At 34.4% G+C, this 24952-nt stretch overlaps 1 protein-coding gene across 1 annotated transcript in view; it reads right to left on the bottom strand.

Annotated features, from left to right (window-relative positions):
* The window catches only part of LOC111158034 (tetratricopeptide repeat domain 6), a 218685-nt gene that overhangs the window by 30577 nt on the left and 163156 nt on the right, over positions 1–24952 (bottom strand). The window contains exons 13-24 of the mRNA XM_022519831.1: positions 24510–24682; positions 22335–22471; positions 19312–19481; positions 16716–16836; positions 14955–15105; positions 11989–12071; positions 8757–8833; positions 8196–8356; positions 5125–5259; positions 3588–3737; positions 2427–2567; positions 1051–1164 (exon numbers count right to left, since the gene is read on the bottom strand). Coding sequence (XP_022375539.1) covers positions 1051–1164; positions 2427–2567; positions 3588–3737; positions 5125–5259; positions 8196–8356; positions 8757–8833; positions 11989–12071; positions 14955–15105; positions 16716–16836; positions 19312–19481; positions 22335–22471; positions 24510–24682 — 1613 coding nt within the window. The remainder of the gene's footprint in view (positions 1–1050; positions 1165–2426; positions 2568–3587; positions 3738–5124; positions 5260–8195; positions 8357–8756; positions 8834–11988; positions 12072–14954; positions 15106–16715; positions 16837–19311; positions 19482–22334; positions 22472–24509; positions 24683–24952) is intronic.

Here is a 24952-nt window from a genome sequence, read left to right as displayed (position 1 = left end):
CTGTGCAGGTTACTTGATAAATGATCCTTTAATTAGCTTTTAGAATCTTAACAACTCCTTCGTTAAAAATTAGTTATTCATTTGTCAAGATTTCTGGAGGAAACCTGACAGACTGGCTGCCAGGAATTCTACAGTCTCTTAGGTAGGAACAATGGTTCTCAACTTCTTCCTTTCCATAGCAAATACCTCTCTAAATCTCCAAATGTCTTAAACAGATTTCACTGTCCAAATTTCAAGGAGGTTGGAGGAGAACAGCGGGAATGCGAGGTAGTCTCTTAGAGGAAAGCTTCACTGACTGTGGAAGTAGAGAGGAATGAGAAGAGAAGACAAGCAGACAACAGAGGAGAGAAGCGAGAGGGTGGGACAGGGCAATGAGAGGCCAAGACCAGCTGGCCAGCGAGAAATCTTGACTGGGAAAGGACCAGTCCTGCAGGCGTAGGAAAGAGAAGGGTAAGATTAGAAAACAGAAAAGACATTCTGCCCAGGTAGAAGGTGGATCAGGACAAATAGAGGAAAAAGTTTTACTGCAGCCATCATTTGGGGCTTCAAAATACACAGGCAACGCTCGTCACTGGTCCCAGACCTGGAAACCATCGTGGAAAACTCCCTGCTGTGTCTGTGGTCTGAGTACTGTACAAAAAAAAAATCCCTAAACAAACTTTTCTAGCTAATGTTGAGATTTTGAAGCAAAGATATTGTTAATGATCACTGCTTAAAAATTCTGCAAGCAGTATATCTGTAGAATCATTCACTCAAATGAGAATTGTGAAATATATTTTAATTTGTAAATACCTTTAAATGCTTATGAGCATTGTAAAATTAATTCTCATGTGACATTGCAAAGATTGTATAAATATATTTGGTGAGGACCAATAAAACCTTAAATATTCTTTGAAACTGTTCTTTGGTTTCTCAAGTTTGTGTGTGTGTTTATGTGTGTGTATGTGTATTTCCACAGGAAATACTTTTCAAAACTATAACAGAAGAAAATGCTTTACACTTGCTTTAAATGTGTTTACAAATGTGTAGTTTACTAAAATGGTCACTTACCATTCGAAGTTCGTTTATCTTGGTGTAGCATAATGCTCTGTTATAAAATGCTACATAACTATTTTTGTCCATATTGATAGCTGTAGTTAAATCTGTAATCGCTAGCTTATAAGTCTACAAAGAAAAAAATAACTAGATAAGAAGGATCAATCATAATGGACAGAAATTTAATTGCAAAATAAATTCTTGATTCTATCAAAATTTTTGGAACATTCATTTACCCATTCTGTGCATCATCTGTGAAATTAAGACAATTAAGCTAATCTTTCACAGAGTTAATTAAGATCTCTTGGTAGGAATTATTTATAATAATGTTTTTCCTACCCGCAAATAAAATTCAATATATAATTTAATTTAGATGATTATCTTATTGCCAATATTGCTATAAAGCAAAAAGAAGATTATACTTCTTATTAGTAAAAGAGAAGCCACATTCATCCAGCAAACATTCACCAAACCTTGCTTGCTTCTGTCACTCATACTGTTATGTAACATAATGGTCATGTTTTCTACCCATGGTCTCTTTCACTTCCTCTTTGATGCTTCTCTGATAACTTAGATCATTCATTTCTGTAGATAGTAATTTTCATGGACTTAACATGTAATACAAGGTCTTACCTTTGCCTTAAGGTATTATTTGCAAAATATTTCATATGAAATAATTACAAAGAAAGGTCAGAAAAGAAAAGTAGGGAGAAACAAAGTATTCCATGAAGTATCAGGTATCAATGGGACTGCTCACACCATTTGATCCAGTAAGTTCCATTTAGGAGTCAATCATAAACTCCAGCAATGGCTTTGTTCTCAGTGTGTGTAGCTGTATTATTTAAGACAGCAAAATGGTAAATCAGTAAAATGCCCAACAATAAAAATAAACCATGGTAGAATATTATTCAGTCTTTTAAAATGGTATCTTCAAAGATTGTGAGAAGCAAGGCACAACAAATTTGTAAGTAGCATAATCCCAGTTTTGGAAAATACATATCATATTTTCAGGGAAAAAAAGACTAAATGTAAATAAACCAAAATGCTCTCAGGAATTGTCATTTGATGATGGGGGTAATAGGTGATTTTAATCTTCTTTATTCCCCTATGTAATTTCCAAATCCTTTGCGATGAATATACGCTACTTTCTTAATAAGTAGAAAGTGCTATTTAAAATATAAATATAAAAAGTAAATATCACTATTTTGTGCAAAATTATGAATTGAAATCCCTTTGATGTACTGTGAAAGCATAAAGGGTTCTATACAGTTGTGCCCTTTATACCACGGGGATTCTCCCCCACAGAGAGAAAAAGGAAACTAGTCACAACTTGACATCTGAGCATCCGCCCACTCTAAAATCTCACTTAACAAGACAGGAAACAGCCCTACCTTGTTGTAGTATTTCAGAACTCCTCTGTAGATATAGGCACGCACACTCTGAGGATAAATTTTGATGGCCTCATTACAATTCAAGATTGCTTTGGAGTATCTGCCTTTCAAACCATAGAAGGCTACTCGGCTTAAGTATGCCTTTTCAGGAAAAGAGCAGAGGAAAGCAGGAATGAATATTTTAGTAAAGCATCAATTCTCCCAAAAGATACAGTTTGAACAAATCCATGCCATCCAAAGACGGTATAAATTATAGTCTTTTTTCCCCACTCTCTTTTATTAGAAAATATTTCAAACAGACACCTGGGTGGCTCAGTCCGTTGAGCATCTGACTCTTGGTTTCAGCTCAGGTTGTGATCTCGATCAGGGCTGTGAGACCCAGCCCCATGTAGGTTCTGAGTTCAGTGGGGAGTTTGCTTGAGATTCGCTCCCCCAGTGCCTTTGCCCCTCCCCCACTCATGCACACACTTTCTCTCAAATAAATAACTCTTTTTTAAAAATAAGAAAGTATTTTGAACATAGAGAATAATTTAAAAAATAGTACAATGAACATCCATATAACTACCAGGTGGATTCAATGATTATTGTTTCACAATATTTATTTTATCTATTTTTCTGAACTATTTGAAAATAAGTTGTAGACATCACTATACTTAATACATAATACCTGGCGACCCCCAGGCTTTCCATTATGCAAACATTCTCCTACATAAGCACACTATCATTATATATCTGAGAAAATTAACAGTATTCTCTAAAATCATCTAATGTTTAACATACTCAAATTTCATAGTCAAGCTTCACCTATTGAATTTTGTGTTGTCTGTACAGCCTCTTAAAAGGCAGGAATAAATGTGATAGCAAAAGATGAAGTAAAAAAATTAATAACGGTATATGAAATCATAATTAATAGGTATAATAAAATATTAACAGTATTTATAAACATCACAATTCATGAAGCACTTTTACATAAAGTATCACTGTTGTAAACAAAATTTTTAGTTCAGGTGGAAATACAGATACAGGAATTATCAAAACAGAGCTGAAAAGTAGGTATAAGTAACCAGATCTTGCTAATTAATAACAATGACATATGAAGATTTAGTAGTTTTAACAAATTTGACACATTCTCCATATCATTGAAATTATTCATTTAAATACCTGGTAATGTTTTGGATTGAGGGTAATTGCACGATTAAAATCCAGGACCGAGCTATCCTTGTGGAGTTTTACTTTACAAAGCCCACGTTGATAAAAGCCTTCTGCAAAATCAGGACTTGCTTTCACAGCTTTTGTAAAACAATCAAAAGCCTAGAAGAGTATTTTGTTAAGTAGTGAGTAGAACAGAGTGAGTAGAATATATTAGTGAAGATATATGAATGAGTAGACTATATTAATTTAAAATGTTAATAAATTATAGTGTGTAACAATCGTGGAAAAGTTTTCACTTATCTTTGGTCATTTTAAATTCATTTTTCCCAGTGAACTTTGTGAAGAAAATAAAAGTAATATAAACAGGCCAGGTTTATTACTGTAATTTATAGGTCCCTTTACTCCCGGAGTAATGTCAATATAACCCATATTGTTACATAACAGTACTTCTGGAAGTATAATTTTAATTGCTATTCTTCATATTGTGTTTATTCAAAGTACAACTTGTACATTTATTTTTCATGAGGTTCCAAGAACCATAGCAGATATATAGTTATGAAATTTCTTAACAGTGGAACTCTAAAATTTTTCCCAACCTTGTAAAGCAAAGATAGGTTTGCTCTGGTTGTCCAAAAGGGCTAAAAACACAGAAAAGATTTATAACTAATCTTATATTTTAGGGGATTTCCTAATGGAACTAATAATCAAGTGCAACTCTTTTTCAATTTTATGGAGTTGCAAGACCCTATGAATACAAAGACCAGAATAGTCTGTGGGTGTGTGTGCATGACTATGTGTGTCTGTGTCTATATGTCTGTGTGTAGAGAAATTAAATTATGAAATACCCCATGTTAGCCATTATAAAATAACAATTACTTTGTCACATCATTAACAATTTTAAAATGGAGTCTGCTTGAGATTCTCTCTCTTCCTGGTCCTCTGCCCCTCCCCTGCTCACGTTCCCTCTCTCTCTAAATAAATAAATAAAATGTTTTTGAAAAAATAAAAATAAAAATAAAGTATGTATAATTTAATAAATAAATTCATAATGTGATAAAAATATTCTGATATAATAATTTCTTACAGTTAGATTTACTGTTTTGGTAGGAATCAGACATTAGTCTTTGGAATACTGTGAACAAACAAGCCTCAAATAAAATATGTTGAATAAGTAAAACAATATAATAGGCATTGCAGAGTGCACACTGATTGTAATAAGCCAACCTTTATAAGAAATTTGGTTTAGGGAGCCTGGGTGGCTCAGTGGGTTAAAGCCTCAGCCTTTGGCTCAGGTCATGATCCCATGGTCCTGGGACTGAGCCCCGCATCAGGCTCTGCTCAGCAGGGAGCCTGCTTCTCCCCACCCCCCCGCCCCCCGCTCTCTCTGCCTACTTGTGATCTCTGTCTGTCAAATTAATAAATAAAATCTTAAAAAAAAAAAGAAATTTGGTCTAGTCACTCACTGTATAGGTCAGAAACAGAATTGAATGCAAAGAATGAATTTCTATAATCACAAATAATCTATGCCCCTAAATATACAAAATACCATTTGTATGTTGCCTTCTTCCATGTAACAAAGACCCAAGTTATACAGACAGTCTGCTGAAGCTGCTACAGCATTTGGTCCTTTGTCAGAATGAGAAAAGATATCCAATGCCTTTTTAAACATTCTCACAGCTTCCTAGAGCAATAAAAAAAAAAAAAGAGAGAGAGAGAGATGAGAATGTTTCTTTCTGGTATTTATTTAACATGATGAACAAGACAGCTTAAACATTAAAGGGAATCCTGAGTGCACAGCCTGACACATTTCACCCTAGGCACACAGGCCTGGTAATGACACAGGCCTTGTCAGTGCACTGCCAGACGAAGACCCAGGCAGGGAATCTGATGGCAGGGAATCCCACCAAGGTGCCTCTCCTACAATCCACTACTTAAGCAGGCTTATACATGCGCACTTTGAAGCTATAATTTCTAAGTTCTAAAGGTTATTTTCTCATAGTCTAAAGTCAACTTAAATTTATAGACTAGTTTATGACCAATTCTTTAGAAATGTTCCTGGAAGAAATACTAGACAGCTATTAGATAGTAAAGGATTTCCAATGATTATATCTGATGTTGGTTTTAATCAACCTGTATTTTGTCCTACTGTCCTCTTATAGGATTCCGCTGGCACCAGGAAATGAACTAATATCAAAAATCACCCATTTAAACTATTTAGTCAAAATAGCTGAAATTCATTAATGAAAAAAATTCAATTTCTCAGAAATGACTTTTTATAACAAACTAATAAGTACATTTATCTATATGGAAATACAAATATGTATGACTCTTTAGCCCATTTTCTTAATTATATTAGATTACTAAAGACACCATGAGATTTAGCTTGGATATGCTAAGTGTCCTCTGTGCCCCCCACTTAGCTTTTACTTCATATATTTACAGCCCACCTTAATGACCATCTTTCCACCCTCACTCTCAGCATGTGACCTTGCTGTAGAAAAAAAGATATCACCTTCTTTCTCCATTTCCCTCCTTTTTACTTTTCAGTGTATCTATATCTTCCTTCATCTCCATCTTTTTTCTCTCCTGTCTTTGAGTGGTTTCCTTTCTTCTCCTTTCCAGAGCTAATTCCTCAAGCTGTATCCTTGACCCCAACTCCTTCTGCCCCACCCGAACATAGGTTATTTCCTGCCTCTTCTGGATTATTGCCCCTTCACTATCTCTTTGAGTCCATTGAGTCTTCCATCCCATTTAAATTAAAGTGAACACATCTTCACTTCTTCCTGCTGCCTCTCATAGTTGATGTCCTACCTGTCGCTTCTTCACGACTCTAAAAAAGTCTCCTAGGGAAGCTCTGGAGGGGCTTGCAGGTAAAGCATATTTACATTCTAAATAGAATACTATATCTGTTGTGTAGATAAAAGCTTGGAAGAGAGCAACACAGTTGCTATCATTCTAGCAAAATAAAAATGTGCTTTGGACTAGGATAATGACCACAGAAATGGAGAAAGGAAGTAGAATTGAAAGATATTTAGAAATAACCAGGTGAACATACCTATTGATTGGATAGAAGAGGGCAATCAAAGGTAACTCCAAGTTTCTACAGAGCAATGGGTAGGGGCAGAGAAGGTTAAAGTAAACAGAAGAGTATTCCAAAAAGAAATTCGATATCATAAAGGTGTCAATTCTCCCTACAATAACCTAGAGTTGACAGAATTTTTAACAGATCTTGACAAGCTGAATTTAAAATGTATATAGAAGAGAATAACCAGGAGTTTCCTAGTAAGAATATGCTGTAGGGACTAGCTCTACCAGATATCAAGAATTACAATAAAACTATAATAATTAACTATCATAATAATTCAAACATTGTAGGGGCACCTGGGTGGCTCAGTCAGTTGAGCATCCTACTCTTGATTTCAGCTCAGGTCATGATCTCAGGGTCATGAGCCTGCACTGGGCTCTGTGCTCAGCAGGGAGTCTTCTTGAGATTCTTTCTCTCTCTTTCTGCCTCCTCCCCCTGCTCTCTCTCTCTCTCCCCCTCTCTAAAAATAAACAAATAAAACTTAAAAAAAAAAAAAAAGACTTTACACTATTGGGCCAGGGATTAAAAAAAAAAAACTGACCAAAAGAACAGAATAAAGAGCCCAAATTCAGATCTGCATATACATGAAAACTAGATGTACCTCTTCAGATCTTTGGTTTGAGAGAACATTTCAATAAATGATACTAGAACACCTGAATATCCATATGGAGAAAACTGGTATTTTATCACTTATCTCACACTCAAAGAAATCAATTTAAGTTAAAGTCTTAAATGGAAAAAGCAAAACTTAAGCATTTAGAAGAAAATATGGAAGAATATCCATATGACCTTGGGATAGGGAAAAATTTCTTAAAACAATATTTTTTAAAGCCATGACAATAAAATAAAAAATATATTAATTCTACTACATTAAAATTAAGAACCTCTATATAAAACCAGGCACACATTCAAGAAGAAACATGGCACACATAACTAACCAAGGATTAATATACAGAATTTATTTTTTAATGCCTAAAATCAATAAGAACAAGATAAACAAACAAAAAATAAGTTTAAGATATTGATGAGGCAGGAAATATGAGTGGTTAAGAAACATATAAGATGTTCAATCTGTGCTCAAACAGAAAAATGGGAATTAAGACCACAATGAGACATCAGTTTTTATCTACTAAGTTGACAAAAATAAAGTCATAACCAGTTACAGTAGAGGATGGAAATGAGCAGGCACACACGTACATGACAGGTAGGAGAATAAACTGGTACAACCCTATGTAATAATGTGTCACTTTCTTGAAAGTTAGATATTCACATTCTCTACACACCAGCAATTCCACTCTCTAGGAATACATCCTAGAAAACTACTCCACATGTTAACAGAATACATGAAAATGAATATTTATAGCAGCCCTACCCTTAAGAGGAAAAGAAATAACCCAAATGTTAACACAAGAATCAATAAATAAATGTTATAATTTAGTTTTATTTTTAAAAAGTATATAAGCCATCATTCTAATAAGCACAATGTAAAATCCCTGTTAATAGGTTAGTAAATGTTATCCAAGACTTTTCACCTTGTTTCTCTTGGCCTTCCTTTGGGCTTTTGCTAGTAGAATATACATGGTGAGCTCAGGCCTGTTCAAAGTGATTCTATCCAAGACCTGGATGGCCTTGTCATGGTTTTCACAAAATGAATAAATGAGTGCTTGCTGTATAGGACTCAACTCAATGAGACCTAAAAGGAAAAGTATCTAGGATTAAATTATTTTAAAAAAGTCAAGCAATTCAATAATTTATATTTGAAATATGGATTAATAAATCAATACAATACTAAAATCTGTTTACCACCAACAAAAATAAGACATTCCAATTACAAACAACAACAAAAACAAAAAAATAAAAGTATAACCCTGGCATCTCCTATAATAATCTCTCACAAGACTCATTTTATTATGAAGCATTTAATAGTTAACTATGTACATATGAAACTAAAGATATAGTTTCAAAATCTATCTTTGATTAGAAATAAACCTTTCATGTTATCTATATATAACTAGTGCAAACAGTATAAACATTTTTAGGAGGTATTTATTTTTAAATTAAGACAGTTTTAATTTTGCATTGATTATATTTACCTTTGTTCATTTCTGCTACTTGATAAATAGTAAACTTTGCAAGATCATAACATTTCATCATAAGAAGATATTGTCCTCTGGAAGAAATAATACCTTTTTAATTCTAAGCAGTAAAAAATAATTTTTCTAAAACAAAATGACTTATAATAAGTCACTTACAGTTTTGTAATTATAATACTTTTATTCATACTTACATATGTATGATTAAAACAATGAAAAAATTATAAATATTTTATATAGTCTAAATAGACCAATTAGTATGCAGATGTGATGAAAAACAGTTTAGGAAAAGTTAAACTGAAAGAAAAATACTCAATTTTTTTTCAATGATCTGTATTTTAAATTTTCTACTCTAAACCCACAGCTAACATCATACTCAGTGGTAAAAAACTAAGTTTTCCACTAAGATCAGAAATAAGACAAGAATGCCCATTCTTGCCACTTTTATTTAACATAAAAGTCCCAGCCACAGCAATCAGACAAGAAAAAGCAATAAAAGGCATCCAAATTAGAAAGGAAGAGGTAAAACTCTCACTATTTGCAGATGACATGATACTATATAGAGAAAACTCTAAATACTCCAAAAAAAAAAAAACTATTAGAACTAATAAAAGAATTCAGTAAAGTTGCAGGATACAAAACGAATATAGAAAAATCTTTTGTTTCTATGCACTAAATAAGGAAAGATCTGAAAGAGAAATTTTTTAAAAATCTCATTTATAATTGCTTCTAAAAGAAAGAAATTCCTAGGAGTAAATTTAAACAAGGAGGTGAAAGATATGTACTCTAAAAATTATAAGGCATTGATGGAAGAAACTGAAGTTGATGCAAGTCAATGAAAAATATTCAGTGCTTATAGATGGAAAACTATTATTATTAAAATGTCCACACTATCCAAAGCAATCTAGAGATTCAGGGCAATCCATATCAAAATACCAATGGCTTTTTTCATAAAACTAGAACAAATAATCCTAAATTTTGTATGAAACCACAAAAGAACCCAAATGTCCTAAGCAATTTGAGAAAGAAGAACAAAGCTAGAAGTTTCATACTCCCTGATTTCAAATTATTCTAAAAAACTATAGTAATCAAAGCAGTATGGTACTGACAGAAAACAGACAACAGACAATGGAAGAGAATAGAAAGCCCAGAAATAAACGCACACTGGTATGGTCAGTCAATCTATGAAAGAGGCAAGACTATGCAATATAGAAGATACAGTCTCTTCAATAAGTGGTTCTGGGGAAAAATAGACAGCTATATGCAAAAGAATGAATTGGATCATTTTCTTACACCATACACAAAAATAAACTCAAAATGGATCTAAGACTTTATCTTATGTAAAACCTGAAACTATAGAACTAAAAGAAAACAAAGACCAAAAGCTCTGTTATTGGTTTTAGCAATAATTTTTTTTTTTTGGATCTGTCTCCTCAGACAAAGGAAACAAGAGCAAAAATAAAGCAATGGGTCTACACTGAATTAAAAAATAATAAGTCTTGCACAGCAAAGGAAACCATTAACAAAATTAAGTCAACCTACTGACTGGAAGAAGATATTTGCACATGTTATATCTGATAAGGGGCTTATATCCAAAATATATAAAGAACTCATACAACTCAATACCAAAAAAAAAAAAAATAATCTGATTAAAGATGGGCAAAGCACCTGAATATTTTTCCAAAGAAGACATGTGGATGGCCAAAAGATGTTCAACATCATCAGGGAAATGCAAATCAAAAACACACCTGTCAGAATGGCTATTATCAAAAAGACAAGAAATAGCAAGTATTGATGTGAAGAAAAGGGAACCCTTGTACACTGTTGATAAGAATGCAAATTGGTAGAGCCACTATGGAAAACAGTATGGAAGTTCCTCAGAAAACTAAAAATAGAAATACTATATGATCCAGCAATTCTACTTTTGAGTATTCATCCAAAGAAAATGAAACACTAATTCAAAACAGTATATGCACCACTATGTCATTGCAACATTATTTGCCACACCTAAGATATGGAAGAAATCTAAGTGCCCATCAGTAGATTACTAAGTCTGAAAAGACAAATACTATATGATTTGTATCATATACAAATACTGTATTATTGTCTGAAAAGACAAATACTGAATGATTTCACATGTAGGATCCGAAAACCAAATGAACAAATAACAAAAGCAGTTTTTGGATCATTTGGATCCAAAAACCAAATGAACAGACAACAAAAGCAGAAACACCCATAAATACAGAGAATAGTTGCCAGAGGGGAGGGGGTAGGAGGGTAAAATCGGTGCAGGAGAATGGGAGGTACAGGCTTCCAGTGATTAAATGAATAAATCATGGGAATGAAAGATACAACATAGGAAGGAGAGTCAATAGTATTGTAATAGTATTATTTGGTTGGTAACTACACTTATGGTAAGCATAAAACAAGGTAAAGAGTTACTGAATCACTATGTTGCACACCTGAAACTAATGTAGCATTGTGTGTCAACAACACTTCAGTTTTTAAGAAGATATGGTATATATATATGCAACAGAAAATTGCTCAGCCATAAAAAGTTCACCCATCCCCTCCACCCACCTCCCCTCTGGTAACCCTCTGTTAGTTCTCTTATTAAGAGTCTGTTTTTTGGTTTGTCTCTTCCCCCACCCTTGTTTTGTTTCTTAAATTCCACAAATGACTGAAATCACATGGTATTTGTCTTTCTCTGAGTGGCTGGTTTATTTTGCTTAACATTATACCCTCCAGATCCATCCATGTTTCTGCAAATGGCAAGATTTCATTCTTTTTGTGGTTGAGTATATTCCACTGTTTATATACACATCTTCTTTATCTGTTTATCTACCAATGAACACTTGGGCTGTTTCCATAGTTTGGTTATTGTAAATATTGCTGCAATAAACATAGAAATGTATATATATCTTCAAATTAGTGATTTGTATTCCATGGATAAATACCCAGTAGTGAGATTACTGGATCATAGCATAGCTTAAACAGTTGCATTTTGATGCAAGGATAGAGCAAAGGGGAAATCTGATTATTTCATAACATAAATTATCTTAAAATTTAATAAGTACAATAGCTATATCCGACCTGTTAATTAGAAGAAGGCCATTGCTGGGAGATTGAATGCAAAAAGAGGAGCTAGAAGGATCAAGAGGGAAGTAAAGATCTCAACAGCTAGCTCATGTGCTAAGTTATCCAAAGAAGAACTCCATTTCTATGTTCATACCTTATTATATATAATTGGATTCCATCTGGCTGAAGGTGGATAGCACGCGATAACTCTCTTACTGCCTCTTTCGGTTTATGTAACTGTTGAGTGATAAACAGAAACTTTGCTTATAATACTGATTGCTTCCCTTCTGATGTTTCCCTCCCACCATTCAGTATGGAAATTTTGCAAGAAAATCTCCTAATACACATTTTTAAAGAATCATCAAAGCAAATAAGATACAGGAAAGTTTTTTTTTTAAAGTTTATGATGCAAAGTCTTTGGTTCCTTAAAACCACATAAATGTGGTTATATCACAATTTATAGTTTGTTTTCCCTTTTCACTTAGCTTTTTGGTTTTTCTCCTTTAACCAGAACACCTTTTCCACCTTTTCCACGCTAGTTAATAAACTAGCATGCAAAGGATGGTAAAATAAAAACTACAAGTAAATTCTACTTAAAAATAGGGGAGGAAAGCAGCGCCTGGTTGCCTTAGTTGGTTAGTGAGCAACTCTTGATTTCAGTTCAGATTATGATCTCAGGGTCATGAGATCAAGCCCAGCATCAGGCTCCGTGCTCAGTACATGGAGTCGACTTGAGATTCTCTCTCCCCCTCTCCCTCTGCTCCTCCCCTTGCTTGCACATGTGCGCTCTCTTTCTCTCTGAATAAATAAATAAAATCTTTAAAAAAAATTAAGGGAGGAATAACAAGTTTGCACTTAATAAGTAAGTGAATGAATAAAACAAAATACAAGAACAATGGAAATTATATGTTTAAAATCAATATATAATGTAAACATTGATTATTTCCTTAATACAGGTCACAGGAGCATAATCTAGGTTTGTACTAATGTGGGGGGAAAAAACCTACTATCACTGGGAGTATCACAAAAGGAGGACTATAGAGACCCCAGCAAAATGAACCTGGGACATCAACAACTCCTCTTACATCGCTGACATAGTGATACAAAGAGGAGAAGGCACAGAACTAATTTGTGCACAGAAGTAGGCAGCATCTGTTGAAATATACAAACTGTCTGGAGGAAATAGTGGGTAGAGACAAAAGAAGGAATCCAGAAGTAGGGAGTATGAAATGTGTTTAAATAAATTTGAGAATTTCCATAGAACTTCAGTGCTTCTCAAGCTGATCCTGCTCCACTTTGTGTAATTAATAAACCATCTAGTTTCATTATGTCTGCATTGTTCCACCTGTTCCAATATCTATGCATTGAGGAAACCCTGTTTGGGAAAGATGGAGGCTCACTGTCTGATCTTTATAAGCTGTCCTGCGGTAGGACTTCTCCAGGCAGCCTTAGATCAGATTCTCTTTCTAGGCTGAACACACACACAGTAGGCATACGCATTCTTCTATGTACAAACACAGGGTTTGATTTGCAATTGTTTTATTTACATGAGATCATGCTGTGCACACTTAACACTCTTTTCTGAATCTTGCTTTTCTTATTAGACAATACTGGTATCGTTCTAATTACTGTTTTTATTGACTACATAGTATTGGTATGACTACAACACAATTTATTCAACCATTACCACATAGACTTTTTCCTCCTAAGAATAATGAGACTTTGAATATATGTCTTTATACCCTGATATCGTGCTGGTGCTTTGGCTTGTAAGTGTGCCCAGAAGGAATTCCAACTTCTCCAGAAGCCTTCAGCTCCATCAACATGGAGTTAAGCAAAAAGACCACACACCAGAAGTATGTCCATCCCTTCCCCAGCAATAGTGAAGAGCAAACCTTCCCTGAGGCAATACTAAGTCTGCCCTGGTTCTTCTACCTCCATCATCAGGGAGGGAAGGACTTTGTGTGGGACTCCAGTCACACTGGGTCCTGAGATGTGGACAGTGGAGAAGACCTTCTAGCCAACTCTCAGTGGACAAGCAGTATGAGCAAGAAATAAACATTTGCTATTTTATTACAGTGATTTTTTGTGTTTTGGAGATTTTTTGGTGTGTGTGTTTATATGTGTTAGTGTGTGCATGTGTTTAACCATAGCACAAACTAGGCTATCCTGACTGAAACCAGTGCGATTAGAGGACTTCTAGAAGACAAGGGTAGAAAGGTAATAAGGAGCCAATTCCTGTGGCTCTTGCAGGCCTTTGGCTTTTGCAGGATTTGGCTTTTATTCTGAGTGCAAGGGAAACTATTAAAGGGTTTTGGGCAAAGTGAAATAATCTGACTTATGTTTTAATAGGATCATTATAGCTGCTGTGTTGAAAAATCCATCAAGAAGTAGTAAAGAACAGAAGCATGAAGACCAAGAGGTCCCTGCAGTAATCCTGGTGAGGAATGACAGTGTTTTGGACAGGATGTTTCGTGGTGGAGTGGTAGACAGGGATATCTATCTTGAAAGGTAGAAACAGCAGTTAGTAGTGTTTATCACTGGAAGGTCCGATTTGATTGGAATCAGAGAGGACTTTTTACTATTTATTGCATTGTTTGACTTCATAACACTAAAGATAAATTACACTATTTAATTTAAGTAACATAAAATTTAAACAATATTAAAGGTAAGCGTGAATGAGTAGGATCTCATTATATGCATGGATCCCAATTCTACAAACCCACCTGCTCACTATACACACACACACACACACACACACAGAGTCCAAACAACAGACTGCAAAACATTAACAGCAGTTGTCTCTAGAGAGTAAAATTATGGATGATTTTTAACTTATTTACATATGTATATTGCATGAAATAAATATATATTATTTTTGGAATAAGGAAAAAAGTTATTTTTTTAAATGAAAGACAAAAATTCATGCCTCATAAGTAGAGTCTTTATGCATAGGTAGTTATAGTTAACTACTTCTATGTAATATTTGTTGCTTGAAAATGCATTAGTCTCTATAATTACCTGAAAACAAGTACATTAATAGCTAAAATTATATTGAACAGATAGATATCCAGAAAATTTTTAAAAAATTTTAAATCGAGTTTTTCAAAACCTAAATACCTTCTGATAGGTTTCTGCTTGACAAATATAGCTTTGAATATATAAAGGATCAAGTCTAATAGCCTCAGAAAAATGCAAAGTGGCTTCAAAGTAGTTATCCAAGTATAGCAGATGTATGAGGCCAATATTTATGTAAGCCAAAATAAGGGTTCTAAAAAAAAATGAGAAAACAAAACCTTGTTAGACATTTTAATTATTGCAAATGTTTTTCAGTTTTGAATGAACCTAGTGAAATACATACATCAATATATAGCAGGGTTTTTTTTTTAATGTTTTACTAAAGCAAAGTAAATCAATGAACTATTCTCTATTAAAAATTATAAACACCTTTATAAAAATCCTTAGTAGAGAATCAACATTTGTAGAGAGTATGCTAGGAACAGAATTCCTGAAGTCCTCAGGCAATACTTTACTCTTCCTTGACTTAATCTTGACTTATCTTGAATTACAAGTTCAGTTTTTCTCAATTTAAAATTTTCACTTCAGGCTATATTGTATTTGCCCTGAGTAACAGAAACAGTAATATTCCCAAAGCCTGGAGTTAAAAATCCTCTCCACATAGGTATAACCCAGCTTCTTTTCTATATCAACTAAATGTATTTTTTTCTCTCTTAGAATCCAAAAATTTTTAATATATAAATGGTCTTAGAAATTACTTGATCCAATGCCTCTATTTCAAAATGAGGAAAACTACATATCTTATAGCCCAGCTTCATTAGAAGCCTAGACCCTTTGCCTAAAACACTATCAAAGTTTGTACTGCCCATTTTTTGGCCTTTTTTCAACTTAAACTCTTTTCCTTCCCCTTCTGGCTCAAAAATATCCAAAAGAAAACTACCAGGGCCATTATGGAGCCATTTTCTACCTTTCCTGAATCAAACTTAAAGTTTACCTTATATAAGCTAGGTAAACATTCTGCTGGTTGGCAGTTGGCATTCTCTGTTACTTTTTTTGGACACCTTTCATTTTAATGAATGCTTCATTGAAAAGAAAGGAAATTAATTAATTCTGTGTTTTAGAGCTGAGGCTTCTGACTAGTGTGTGCAATTCCCAGTCTTTGTTTCTTCCTGAACCTACGTTCTAGTGGAATCGGTTTTTTTCTTTTTGCTTTGCTACGCAAAATGAAGTCAGAAGTTCTAAATAGAGAGTTTCTTCCGATTGAGTCATATGTTGTGCATAGCAGTATCAAGCAGAATGTTTTCTCATTATTTTAATTTTTTTTAAGATTTTATTTATTTATTTGACAGACAGAGATCACAAGTAGACAGAGAGGCAGGCAGAGAGAGGGGGGGAAGCAGGCTCCCTGCTGAGCACAGAACCGGATGTGGGGCTCAATCCCAGGACCCTGGGATCATGACCTGAGCCGAAGGCAGAGGCTTTAAACCACTGAGCCACCCAGGCACCCCTCTCATTATTTTAAAAGTTGGTGACAGATTTTCATGAAGTTAACTTCAAAAAGCCCTAACCTGGGTATCCCCACACTGCTGTTAATAACTTTGTATTGTTATCTGTGAATCGGACTCCTCTCAAATGCATGCAATCGCTAAAATTTGCAAAAGTATCTGAGGCAAACCAATGTTGGGAACAGGTCTTATTTTAGAAGTCGTCTTATTTTCAGAAGTAGTATTCTGTTTCTAAGATGGCTTTATAAATATCTTGTTTTACAAGGTTATTAATGATGAGGGGAAAGGACTTTTTTCTTTCATACTTTTCTTAATTTTATACAAAAGTGAAATCAATAAGAATAAAAGGTAAACATACCTTTCTAGAGAAATAACAGTTTCAAAGTCACAGATTGCCAGCAACCAAAGTTTTAGATCTGCATAGAGTATGCCCCGATGTAGAAAACAACCAAGATTCTCATAGCCATCGTTTATGAGAGCTTGAAAATAAAAACATATAGCTTATTCAGGTTCTGAACAAAAATATCTGAGTTATATTTTAGTCTTCACCCTTCTTATTGCTTATTCTTACACTTTAACATTTTATAAAACAGGTCTGTGGTGAATATATTTGGTGAGTAAGAAGTAACATTCACATAAAAATGTATGTGTTTATAAGTAAAAATGTGACTATCAAGGTTCGAAAACTCATTAAAACTGGAGGAAATCCTGATGGTAATCCAGGATAGTCCACTCACTTCATAGATGAAGATATTAAGTGCAAAGGAGCTAGGTTCGTTGACCACAGTCATGTTGCAAGTCAATGGCAAAGATGGAACCTCTGAGTCACATTAGTGGATGGCAGATAGAAGAGCACCCTTGCTCTTGATGACCTGTTCATTATCAGGAGGGCATTGCTATTGGCCATTAAAAAAAGGCTCTGGTACAACCCCAGACTGGAGTAAATGGTAGAGATAAGGTTACTACTCAACAACAGAGAAGGGCAACTCAAAGAGGCTACTCCAAGGCCAGCAGAGCTTGGAGTTAAGGCAGGCAACTTGACTATGCATGTCCCAAATAACAGGAGTGTGGGGCGAAAAGAATCTTCTCTCAGTTCTCCAGGTGTGTGTCTCTCATCTGTAACTGGTCTAGAGGACATCTCACATCTCTTCACTTACTAATTTTCCCTTCACTTTTTCAAAAGCAGGTTGGTGAATTATATGGGTTTTCCACAATATTTGATCCATGTCTTCTAAGCTTCTCAAGCCCATTCTGGCCAAGAAGGGAAAGTTTTGCCAAAAATGTGCATAGTGCTTAGTCTGGAACACAATCTCACAGTACTAGATTTTGGGAAGTATATCTAGTGTAAGCAACGATCATACAGATTAAATAAATAATCCCATGAAGGCAGTCTGACTGCTCCATTCACGGTATGACTGGCTGGCAAAAAGCAACTCAGCTGCAATTTCAGGGTTGCTCTATGAAGGGAAAAAAATATTAGAATTACTTCACTTCTCTGGGCCTCCACTTCTTCATCATGGATGAAATTAACACCTACCTCATAGCATTATTCTGCATATTGATTGAAACACCATATACAGCATTTAGAATAGCGTTTGGCAAATAGTCAAATGCCCAATATATGTTAGATGTTATTACTACTTAGAAAACGATCTTAAGGGTCCTTTTTGAATGTGGAAGATAAAACTCTTTAGGCTAGGCTGCAGACAAGGATTAAAGCCAAAATCAAGCTGGTCTGCTCTGAATAATTAAATGACAGGGATTTTGTATTATTGTGATAGTCTAGAAAAGAGGGAGTGAAGATTCCACAACTTGGAAAAGAGAGAAGTGTGAGAAAGAGGCTTAGATGACTGAAGAGAAAGGAGTCTGGCCAGGAGGCAGATGGACAGGGCTGGCAGAGAGAAATAAACTTCAAGAGAAAGGGTGTGCTTGACCTTCAAATTTAAATTGTTTCTGTTAAATTTGTCCTTTGAACCCCAAAATATTCATGAACAGTAACCACAAGAATTGTGTGGATGAACAAAAATGGAGAATCAATCAGGGAGCAGAAATTAGATGCAAAGATTGTAAGAGAATTAAATAAGAACTTAACTTAGTCTTCCTTTCCAAAAATCCTTAGAAGGGAGAACACCAGAGTCCTTTCAGCACATAAAATGGACTTTTGAGTTGTTTTATTTGAATATTCATGGGAAGGGTGGCCTCAGACTCTCTTTATAAGAGTCTAGTTGTCTCTTAATCTCTAGATACTGCCTTGTCTAAAATGATAGGGTTCTAGCACTTTGCACCCAGGGGAACACAGCCATGTTTGGAATGTTGGTCTCTGGCTATAATTATCCAACCAAAATGGGTTAATTTATTCAGCTGGGGATGTTTACTGAGTGTTTACTCTATGCCCAGAATTGTGCTGGGCCTATTGATATACCAAGAATACAATGATACAAGGGAAAGTGGAAATGGTTACCTTTAGCTATTGGCATCCTATCACTAAGGATTCTCAAAGCTCATTTTTATGTAAAGGTTAAAAACTCTGAATTTGACTAATCAATGGGCTGGGCTGGACCTATGGAGTAGGACACAGCGCACCAGGAAAATTCGCTGCAAGCTGACTAGAAATAGGCCTGGATTTCCAGAAATAACCTCAGAATTCAATATATAAAAAGAAATTTCTTTGATATGATATTCTCCCATTGCCAAAGTTACACACCCATGTAAAGTACAAACACATTCACATTCACTAACAGGGCATACTAGGAACACTTCAGCTAAACCATTGTAGCTTGTAAATATATATAAAAATACATATTACATAAATATATATTAATATATAACTATATCTAACTATATAAAAATATACATAGTACATTAATCCTCCCATATTAGTATTACATTTTCTGAAAGTGAACTGATGAACTTCAGATCAAATTCCTATATATGTGTAGTTGAAGGTACAGTACCTGAAACACTATAATCCTGCAGTGCTCTAAAGGGGCTACTCTTTCTAAATAAGCAGGCTCTGTAATACAAAGCTAACCAGTTATTAGGATCTAAGTGAATTGCCACAGAAAAATCTTGAGTTGCTTGTTTATAATATTGCCGTTTAAAATATGCTCTTCCTCTGTATGTCCTAGAAAAAGAAAAAACATCATTTTAATATGTATTGCAAAATACACATTTTTCTCTTTTTGTAAACACAACTAATTTTGTATTTGAATAATAATTTGTGATTATTTCCACTTGCTTCCCAAAAAAGTTTAGTGATGATGCTAATAGCAAAAAAAAGAGAACTTCTTACAAATAATCAATTGTACTTTATTGTATATATAATTACATGCTTAGAAATAATATGCTATATGCTAATTATATGCTTAGTAACTCTATTATATTTTTTGCACTTATCAGAGAGATGTGTCAATAAAATAAATGTGAGATTTATTTTAATTATGTGAGTACCCAAAATGTTTGACTAATTTATACAACATTGTTCTCTAGAAAAACCAAATAATTCATTTTGAAGAAAATGGGTCTCAGTGAGTGGAGCTGTTAGATTTTTCTCTGGCATTGTAGATAACGCCCAAATAAATGGGAGTCTGTTTTACATGGATGAAATTTCATCAGTTGTGTGATTGGATTTTATCTCTATTAATTTCTGACTCCAATTTTGAAATTATCATGAAAATTCCATTTTCAGTCATTTAATAATGTAAAGCAAATCAGCTTTTAGAAATAAAATAGACAATTAAGGAAAAACAGGAATAATGAAGTTATACTATGAAGAAGTTAAATCCAGTATAGGGGGGATAAAGAGATGTTCAAGAAAGTTATAAAATCAATGATAATTCGGAGAAAAGAGTGCAGCCAGTATGTTGGCAGACTGGTAACAAAGGTCTTTCAAAAGCACTAAGCATCCAGAGGGGCACCCGCGTGGCTCAGTCAGTTAAGCATCTGACTTCGGCTCAGGTCCTGATCTCCCATTGAGCCTCAAGAGGCCCCAGCTCAGCAGGGAGTCTGCTTGTCCCTCTTCATCTCCCCCTCCCCCTGTTCATGCTCTCTCTCTCTCTCAAATAAATAAATAAAATCTAAAAAAAAAAACCTAAAAATATATTAAAAATATTAAAAATAAAAAAGGCACTAAACATCCTGAAACCCAGGATATTTTATCCTGCAGTAAAACGTTTTTTTGTCCCATCTTTAAGACATGTCTTGTATATTTTCTAATGACTACAAGAATGTTATATTTATTTTTAATTACTCCTGTTTCCTAAGAATAATCCTAATATTTTTCAGCATATATATAATTCTGAACTTAAAATTTACAGAATAAACCTTCAGTAATATTTTTGTAAGATACCATTAAGTCACATCAATTCTTTTTTTTTTTAAGACTTTATTTATTTATTTAACGACAGAGATCACAAGTAGGCAGAGAGGCAGGCAGAGAGAGAGGAAGAGAAGCAGGCTCCCCCCGAGCAGAGAGAGAGCCCGAAGTAAGGCTCGATCCCAGGACCCTGGGATCATGACCTGAGCCGAAGGCAGAGGCTTTACCACTTAGCCACCCAGGTGCCCCAAGTCACATCAATTCTTCAAACACAATGACTTTTACATCCTTTCCTTATTTTGCTTCCATTGCCTCATACTTCAGATCCTCATCAGCTCACACCTATGCTACAATTTTACTCCATTCCTAGCTCCAGAGTAATAAGATTTATCATCAGGTAATAAAAATGTCTTTTCTCAAAAACTTTCAGCAAACCCCTATTGGCAATGGAAGGAGGCCAAATTCTTCAAAATGGCATATAAGGTCTTCCATAAGATAGCACCACCTTACAATGCCTTGAACTAATCTTGTTCTTCTCCAACTAATTTGATGTTGTTTGGTACAAGAGTTCTAGCACCAAACAGCCAAGTTGTGAGTACAAAGGCAAAGTTCTTGAAGGAAATTAAAAGTGCTCCTCCAGTAAACACAGGAATGATAAGAAAGTGAAACTCCCTATTGCTGATATGGAGAAAGTTTGAGTGGTCTGGATAGGAAGCCAAACCAGCCACAACATTCCCGTAAGCTAAAACTAATCCAGGGCAAGGCCCTCATTCTCTTCAATTCTGTGAAGGCTGAGAAAGGTGGGAAGCTGCAGAAAAAAAAAATTGAAGCTAGCAGAGGTCAGCTCATGAGGTTTAAGGAAAGAAGCCATCTTCATAACATCAAAGTTCAAGGTGAAGCAGCAAGTGCTAGACACAAAAAGAATATCACCACATGATTCTACCTATATAAAATTTTTTTAAATGGCAAAATTAAACTAAGAGTGTTTAAGAACATATACTTATGTGATGAAACTATAAATAACTACAAGAAAGTGATTAAAATGGAATCCAGGACAGTGGTTACCCTCTGGGGGAGGAAAGGCACAAAGAGGTCTCTCAGGTGCTGGAAATGTTTCTGGACCAGGTAACAGTTACGCAGCTATTTACATAGTGACAAGTCATTAAGTTGTATATTTGTATACTTTTCTGGATGCACGTTTCATGCTACTCTAAAAAATTTCAATATTGAACAAATTGTGAGTGAAAAAATGAGAAAGTATGACTTATTTACACATTTTAAATCTCTTCAAAACAAAACTTAGATTGAAAGAAAAGCAACAAAACAAGAACTGTATTATGTACCACAAGTCTGGAAAAACAGTTTATTATTCAAGTTATAATAATGAAATCTAAAGAAAAAACATGGGTCAATATTTTAAAAATTGATAATGTAACTAGCATTTAGAAAATGCAAATGAAACAATGCTAAATTTTATGCCTATTAAATTAAATTACACACTACAGTTAGGATATAGGTAAAGATTTTCATTCACTGGTAACCATGAAAATGGACTTCACTATTTCTAAAGAACTGTCTGATGTATTTCAAGCAATTTCCTTTTCTGGGAACGTATTTCTAAAAAATGATAATTTCAAAAATCACTTCTAAAATAATTCTTACCTGGCTTGAGAATTTTGGGGATCTATAATTAATAGAGCTGTAAAATCTTGTATGGCTGAAATCCAGTTTTCATTTTCATAGTAAAACATCCCACGTTTTAATAACGCATCTGTTCTTTTGGGATCATAAAAAATACACTACATGGTGGATAGAGAGGATGCACAAAAACATATCACATAATGAAAAGCCAAAAAACACAAGTATATAATCTCATAGTAAATTAAATGGACTACAACTACATGTTTTTCAACTTGAGATTACATAAAAGCGAACTACTTTAAGATGCCTAAACTTTCAAATTTCCATTTAAAGACAACATCTTTAGGGGCGCCCAGGTGACACAGTCCATTTAGCATCTGACTCTTGTTGTTGCTCAGGTCATGATCTCAGGGCTGTGAGATCCAGTTCCAAGTGGGGCACTCTCTCTGTCTCTCTCTCTTTCAAATAAATGAATTTTTAAAGACCATGTCTTTAGGAAGAGCATTTATCATCAAATTCTAAAAACGGGAGGTTTTCTGAGGGAGGAAAAAAAAAAAACAGTATATATAAGAAGCCAAGGCTTTTTTGCCTGCTGGAATTCTAACTGATAAAACTTCTTTGGGGTGCCTGGGTGGCTCAGTCAGTTAAGCGTCCGACTTCTGATTTCGGCTCAGGTCATGATCTGAGGGTCTGAGACCAAGCCCTAGACCAGGCTCCACACTCAGTACAGAGTCTGCTTAACACTCTCTCTCTCCCCTCTCCCTCTGCCCCTCCCCCTGCTCTCTTGCTTTCCTTCTCTCTCTCTCAAATAAATAAATAAAATCTTTTTGATAATAGAGCACAGCATTTATCCCAATTAAAGATATTACGTATCAAGGTTGACTCAATCAAATCAAATATATATTAATCTAGTCCCTAAAATGGTGAAAAGAAATAAATTGGTCTTGGTTTATTTATTTCACATTGACATACAAGGCGAGAGCAAGGAGACAAAATCATTGTATACTCTATTATAAACTCATTGTCTATATAGTGATATGGGGGTGGGGGGAAAAGTGAAGCAGAAGGACTACTAAGTATTGTAAAACAGAGGGAAAAAAAAAAACCGAAAAATTTTGAAACTTGTTTGACCTCAAGTGGCCCCATTAGTCAATGCAAGGAGGAAATGAATAGGAGTAGGTATCTAACAATTTCAATATTTTCAAGAGACTTTTGGTCACTTTCTAGACTTTTGGTCACTTCTAAAGTAGAAGTGACCAAAACTTACAATATTCTCTTGAAGCAAAAGAATATCATGCATGTGGTTATCATGGATTAAGAAACAGGGCAGTTGGGAACATGGAAAGCTAAATTATTTCGATAACTTCTAAATTCTCAGTTGTACTACAAACTAGAATTTAAAGTGAAGTAAGGAGATGAGTACAATTCTGTTGCAATCAGGGGAATATTTTGCCTGACTCTAGCCTCAAAGTATAGTTCATCTAAAAGTTTACTTCTTCAAGGGAATTCCCTGATATTCCCCAATATAAATATATAATTAAATATCCATTTACCCCCCCATCATCTGTATTTCCTTCATGGCACTCATCATAAATTATAACTATGCATTTATGTATGTATTTATTTCTTTAATATCTGTCCTTTAAACTATAGGCTCCATGTAGGCAAGAAACATAATTGTTTTATTCACCAACATTTGTCCACTACATTGTACAGCACCTTAGTCAATAAATATTTGAGTGAATGAATGAATGAGCCAATGAGCACAGCTTCCTTAAGAGCAGAGAGATTTGCTGCAGAAGAGAATCAGCCATGTCTCAAGAGTAAGAAGGGGAAAATCATTTTCTCTTTTGTTTGAAGGGAAGAAGCAATTTTCAAAAGTTTCTCTAACCACTGTTTCATGTTTCAAGAGGAGAGAGCTAGAAAAGTCACGCACCCTCCCTCCCAGAGTTGTCTCAATGCTCCCACACCCAACTCTTTGACATAAATTCATTCATTCACTAATAATTTTAAAAAATTATTGACATAGTGTTAATATCAATTCTAGTACTGAGCACTCTGGGTCCCAACATATAAAAAATTAGTTTTGATTATATAACATATATGAAACAATTTCAATGATTTGCTATAATATCAGAATGAGAATATCATGATCTAAAATATATAAATGTCAGCATTATATGTAATAGAGCTTACTCTAGAAAAGTCATCAATGGCCAGTACTTTGTTTCCTATTTCATGCATCTCACCCCTCCTGAAATATATATCGGCATCTGTGGGCTTGCATTTAATTGCCTGGGTATAGTTTAGAATTGCTAAAGTAATGTTGTTTCTTCTCCTGAAAATTTCTGCCTTTGACAAATATGCCTCTAAAGAAAATTAAAAAGATAAAATTTAGTGTTACAGTCCTTTTATTACCTATAAAATTTTTAATCCCTCTCCCTCTAAAAATGTAGTCTCAAAATAATTTTTCTCTATCACTTCCTTAACTATTTCATTTAAGGTTTTTTTTTTCTATTTCAACAGTGCAGAACATGCCCTCAAAAGCTGATAAATGCTCACTATAGTTAAAAGCATTTTCTTTCTCTCTCTTTTTTTTTTACACTTAGTAAAATCAAGATTTAATTGTTTCATTGGTC

This window comes from Enhydra lutris, unplaced genomic scaffold (genome assembly GCF_002288905.1).
Source record: "Enhydra lutris kenyoni isolate GAN:26980312 unplaced genomic scaffold, ASM228890v2 scaffoldscaffold4, whole genome shotgun sequence".
Classification (NCBI taxonomy): domain Eukaryota; kingdom Metazoa; phylum Chordata; class Mammalia; order Carnivora; family Mustelidae; genus Enhydra; species Enhydra lutris.
The sequence above is the reverse complement of the archived record's forward strand: the minus strand, read 5'-3'. Positions and strand labels throughout refer to the sequence as shown.